The following is a 6,000-nucleotide window of genomic DNA, read 5'->3' as shown; positions in this document are numbered from 1 at the left end:
TCCTCACGTAGGATGGGTGCAGAAGACAGAGGCGGAGCTAGAGTAGCGGACAGCTCCAGGCATTGGGGGCCTCACACAGAGCCCTGGGATGGACACTTTGCTTTCTAGGAAATGGGACAAGAAAATGCTGTCATTTTCTGGAAAGGTGGTTGTCAGGAGGGGGAGGGTGGCCACCAGGTGGTGCAGTCTCAGTGAGAGAGGAATGCTGGTGGGGTGCGAGAGGCACAGGAGAAAGGAAGTGAGGCTTTGCCTTTGGCTATGAAGTGACTGCCTGGGCTTCCCATCAGGACAGCGAGCCACTCGGAAAGAGGAGTAAGGTGTGAGCGGGGCACACAGGAGCCACTGTGCCTGTGGGGTGGAGAGTGGAGAGCAGCCTGCAGGCATTTGGGAGACGTCAAGATTTAATTCTAAGGGTGTGAGAACTCGCTTACATTGGAGTATATAAGCTGGGGAGTGAACTTGACCTGGCAGATTCTTTTAATGAAATCCTGTACTTAGCACAGGAGCCCGACAAGAGACAAGGATGTTTTCAGTTTTCTCAGACAGATCTATTAAAGGATCTAAGACCCAGTTACTAACCATTTATACCCGTGAGACTGTCCTCAGCTGGGTTTCTGTAGAATGTATTTGTTGAGCCATCATCTAAGAGAGCCGTGCTCCTTTCCCAGTGTCAGGAACATGTTACATTCCCTGGCCCCAGCATGACAGGTTTTGTTCTTCTTTATATCCAGACCAGTGTTTGGTTTTGATTCAGATCATTATTTTTTTTTTTAAAAAAATGCTATGCTATTCTCTAGAAATATTTTAATATCATTCATAAAAAACATTCCAGTAAACATTTCATTTGAATGATATCTCATTAAAAACAAGTTTTGTCATTGTCTCTGAATAGATCTTCGAGCAAAATGATTTATGTGTGTGTGCATGTGTGAGTGTGCATGCGTGAGTGTGTGTGTGCATGTGTGAGAGCATGCGTGTGTGTGTGCATGTGCACCTGTATACATGTGTGAGTGAATGCATGTGTGTGAAAATGTGTGCGTGTGTGCGTATATGCATGTGTGTGTCAGTGCATGCCTGTGCAGGCGTCTGTCCTCTCAGTCCCTACAAAATGAGTTTTCTTGGTTAGTTCCAATCTTCAAGATTCTGGAGGTCAAACCAAATGAGGCCAGCAGGGGGCGTTTGTCACCTACTATTAAACCACTCTTAGTCACCTAGTCTTTCCACTGTTTCTGGGGCCAACTCTTCGCAAAGCAAGGGAGGAAATAGGGTTGCTCTTTTTTTCCTGGTGAAGATGTTTGGGGTCAGAGATGCCTTCCTTTGGTAGGGATCTGGGTGCTTCAAAATGGAAAGTGGGAAGGAAGTTTCTCAGAGCAAGGGTAGGGTTCCAGTGCTGGCTGCTGCTCCCAGGTCCCTTCTGTCTATTTAAGAATGGCCCACCCTTTCTTACCTTCTGAGATGTGTTGAGAATGCCATCCACTCTAGAGCATTCATCCTGTCTTCGGGTGAGTTCTGTTCAGTCTATACTGCTTTCCTCCTGGGTTCTGGGCCTTGAACCTGTTTGTTTTATTGGCTTGTTTGCGATCTTCATCACACATGCATTTTATCTGTTTGCTGAACCCAGTTCATACCAGGGGCAGCACAGGCCCTAAGCATGCATCAGTGAACAAAAGGCAGGCTCTTCCACTCTCATAGAGCTCACAGCTGGGGTTGGGAGGGAGACATCCACAAGGAATGGGCCCCTTCCCAGCCCAGACACTGGGAAGAATCAGAAGCTCAACCAGCAGGAAAATGAATGGAGCTAGAAAACATCATTTTGAGTAAGGTAACACAGACACAGAAAGACAATTATCACATGTACTCGCTCATAGGTGGTTTTTAAACATAAAACAAAGAAAGCCAGCCTACAAACCACAATCCCAGAGAATTTAGACAACAATGCAGACACTAAGAGAGACTTACATAGATTTAATCTACATGGGACATAGAAAGTAGAAAAAGACAAAATTTCCTGGGTAAATTGGGAGCATGAGGACCTTGGGGGAGGATTGAAGCAGGGAGGGGAGACGCAGAGAAAAATGTAGAGCTCAATAAATATCAATAAAAAAAATGAAAAAAAGAAGAAGCTCAACCACGAACTTGCAGCCTGTGCTGGGCTTCTGTGGACATGAAGAACTGATGATGCAGAGATGCGGATGATGCGGAGATGTGTATGATGTGGAGATGCGGATGACGCGGAGATGCGGATGACGCGGAGATGCGGATGATGCGGCGATGCGGATGACGCGCCGCGGAGATGCCCCCGGGATGCAGGCCCTTAGAAACCAGGCATACTCCAGTAGACACATACCTATGCACACATGACAACACTAAACAGACTCAGGGGATATCCAATATTTTGAAAAATATCCATCTTGACTTTTTGAAACAGTCTGCCAGTGAACTTTGAGCTCATTGGTTTGGCTGCAGTGACTGGCCAGCAAGGTCCAGGAACTGTCTGTCTCTACCATCCCTGCACTGGGGTAACAGGTGCATGCCTCTATGCCTGGCTAATGTGGATTCAGGGAGATGAAGTTCAGGCCCTCACGCTTGCACAACCATCGCTCTGCTGACCCATGCAACTTCCTGGCTTCTGGTGTCCTATCCATAAAGCACGGATCACATTCATAAGCATCCCACTTCCACGACCTCATCTCCCTGCACGGGCCTCACCTTCAAGCCTCTCCCAGACACAGAGGTTTTTCTTAATGTCAATATTCAGCATACAAATATGGAAGAGAAACAGACATTTAGGCTGTTGCAGGAGTTATAGACATTGACTAACCTTTAATACTCTCTAGAAACTTCTGATTGATGAAGAGTTTTTTTTTCTAACTGCCAAATACTTAATAGTGGGTCATTATTCTCTCTTTATGGAGGGAAAATGGGCTGTGTTCCAGGCTCTCCAGCCGGGAGGCAGCACAGATGGCGTTGGTTCTGTCCTTACAGCCACCTGCAAGGGCAGAGGAGCACAAGTTTTAAGTGAATCGGAATTTTTCTAGCATTTTTAAAATTTATATAGAAACCTTACAACCCAGGTTATGAGAAAAGTCTTTTAAAATCCTAATAAAATGAGCAAGGAGGGGGCGTCTAGTGGCTACAGGAAGCTCTCTCTGCTGAGTAAGGGTTAGAAGGGACTTCTGACCCTTGTTCTGCCCTGGCTCAGAATTCCCCACGTGTTGAGATTGGAAGAGAACAGGGTTACGCAGGGTCGGGGGCTGGTTCTCCCAAAGTACAGAGAGCAGTAGAGAACCCTGAGGGCAGTTGACAGGGTCCATGTGGTGCATCTTGGCTTCTCTGTGCCCTTCTGGGGCCGCCTGAGGACAGGTGGACTTTCTTCCTAGGTTCCAGGCTGAGGGTGACAGTAACTCATAATCAGTAAACTGCTTCGTGGGCCAGCTGTATGCTTTGAGGGTCAGCAGGATGTACCTGGAGGAGGATCACTTCCAGAAGAGAGAGTTCTGGAAGACGGAAACCGAGAGCAGTCTCATAAGAACCTGCCTTCTGGGTAAGATGATCGGCACTCATGCATAATGGAGGGAAACCTATCCTGTACCCAGAGATCCGTGGAGTGCCCCAGCCCTGCCCTCCCTGGACCAACCCTGGTCAGGGCATTGTCCAGTGTCCTCATGGGCTGCGAAGCTCAGGTGTCTCCTTAGAAGGGGGCCCCTACTTGTCCTCGGAGTGGCCTGGAGGGGTCCCGAGTGCCACCCTCCCCATTGTGAGGCCAGGTGGGAAGTGGATGCCAGGGCATGGTGTCACTTGAGTCTCTGCAAAGGGGTGTGGAGGGAAGAGGAGAGAGGATGACCTTCTCATTTTCATCTATAAGTGATAGATCTCAAGAAGAAGCCTCGGGGGCAGGTGCCGAGGGAGAGGAGGTGGCCCAGAATGAGCTGGGGACAGAAAGGGGAGAAAGTAAAGAAAAAGCAAAAAAGCGCTGTGTTGGGTTGAGGGACCAGAGAGGAGAAAAGTGGCACAGAGCTTTGGGATGGGGGACTCAGGAGACCTAGGGAACAAGGCCAGTGGGATACATCCGGACCTGAAACCCTAGAGGGGCTGAGGGCTCCCCAGTTCTCTGAGTGAGAGGCACAGGTCTAGGGAAGGGGTGGAGTTAGACCGGTGAGTGTACCGGGTCCCACAAGAGGCAGGCGGCAAAATGATGCCCCAGAAGAAAAAGCGGAGGAAGAAAGACATCGACTTCCTGGGCCTGTATGAGGAGGAGCTGCTGAACTACAACTCAGAGGACGACGAGGACGAGCTGGAGCATGAGTACTACAAGGCAAAGGGTGCGAGCTGCCTGTGGGGTGGTGGGATCGGCTCCTTCGTCCACTGCTTCCCAGTTATCTCCACGCCCTGTGAGTCTGGGGCCCCGGAAGCGCGGGGACCCGGGAGCGCAGGGCCCCAGGGCGACTGGCAGGGCTCCCGGGCTCCTGTGGAGCAGAATAGGACAGCGGTGTTGGGACTGCCTTGCATCCTCAGCTAGCTGCAATGATCTTTTTGAATTAAAAAAAAAAAAAAACAACGAATTAGCTTGAGAACCGGTATGCACACAGTACAGGACCAGAAGTACCAATCAGAGCACTTACCTGTGAACATGCGCGCGTAACAGCTGATTTAGATCAGAGCCGGGGCATTTCTAGCCCCCACAGAGCTCCTTCGTACCTCTGCCAGACCTAACAAGTCTCCTAATCTATCCCCACACGCCGCTTTTTTCCTGTTCTTTAACTTTATATAAACGGAGTCACACAGTACATAGTTTTTGGGGAGCCAGGGTCCCCTTTGTAGCTCGTTCCTCTGACCACCCGAGGTTAGTCTTGACTCTCAGCAAATCCTCAGGCCTTAGGTGCCTGGCGCCGGGATTACAGGGGTGAGCTACATATTTTGCTGTGTGTCTATTTTCGGGTCAGTCATCTTTCTCACCTGACATCCCATCTCAGAGGTGTGTGCCTGCTGGGACATGATACATAGTTTTTCTTTTCATGCACGAATACGATCTCATGTTATAAACACATCACTGACGATTTGACCATTCTCCTGTCGAATTCCTTATGTCTTTATTTGTGTACTATGGTGAACAAGGGAGCTACAGGTCTTGGACATTTGCACACTCATTTCTCCTGGAATTAAGATTGGAAGTTGAAGTGCTAGATTACAGGGTGAACATCTGTGCACCTATCGGTGCACATAGGCTCTCATGCACCCCCATTACATACAAGAGGGACGGTAGATTCACGTTCTGCCGACGCTTGGTATTGTTGGTCCTCTTTATTCCTGCCATCCTGGTGGGTGTCTGGTGGCGTTTTTCTGGGATTTTCATTTCCCTGATGAATGATGGGACCGAACATGTTTATTTGCACATCTTCTGTATTTGGTGGCTATTTGGACATCTTTGATGACACATTAAGACACTTTTGCACTTTTCAACATTGCTGAAACTTATTATAGAGAACATCTATTTAAAATGTCCTACTTGATTAGTATTATACCCATGTGACAAGTCAATGTGAAGAATATTTACATTAGAGAAAGCATTGTTCCCTGCCAGCTTCCTGTTCCAAGCAGCCACTCTTCAGCCTCCTGGTAAAGTAGGTCCTATTTGCTATTGATGGCTTCCCACAAATAGCATTGTAAAGAATGAGTGTTTCTTAGTCTACATATGTGCTACATAGCATGTGCCAGTAGCGTGTTGCTTTTCACGGCTTAGTGGTACCCAGGGTGTGGGTATACTATGGATTGCTAACCCATTCACCTGTTGATGGTTATTTAGGTGGTTTCTCACTCAGCTCTGCTCAGAATAAGCTATTATGAACATTGCGTTCTTGGGTTTCTATGCATCTGTGCATCTGGTTTTGTCTCTCTCGGGTCAAAAACTAAAACAGGAAGTTTCAGATCATATGATAAGTGATTGTCTATCTTTTACAGAATCGTGTATTAAAAGTATGCAGTCCCTGTCTGATTTGTTGA

General features: G+C 48.0%; 1 protein-coding gene across 3 annotated transcripts in view; it reads left to right on the top strand.

The window, feature by feature from the left end:
- Window positions 1-3,295: 3,295 nt before the first annotated feature.
- The window catches only part of Loxhd1 (lipoxygenase homology PLAT domains 1), a 153,733-nt gene continuing 151,028 nt past the window's right edge, over window positions 3,296-6,000 (top strand). The window contains exon 1 of one of the 3 annotated variants that reach the window (XM_085676398.2): window positions 3,296-3,544. In XM_085676398.2, the coding sequence (XP_085532524.2) occupies window positions 3,460-3,544 (85 nt within the window). In that variant the 5' untranslated portion in view covers window positions 3,296-3,459. Of the gene's footprint in view, window positions 3,545-3,589; window positions 4,323-6,000 lie in introns of those variants that run through there. The other 2 variants (XM_085676399.2, XM_048419540.3) reach the window with 2 other exon arrangements.

Source organism: Myodes glareolus, chromosome 13, assembly GCF_982192425.1.
Source record: "Myodes glareolus chromosome 13, mMyoGla1.1, whole genome shotgun sequence".
NCBI classification, from domain to species: Eukaryota; Metazoa; Chordata; class Mammalia; order Rodentia; family Cricetidae; genus Myodes; species Myodes glareolus.
Note: the sequence above shows the minus strand (reverse complement) of the source record. Positions and strands in the feature narration are given on the sequence as shown.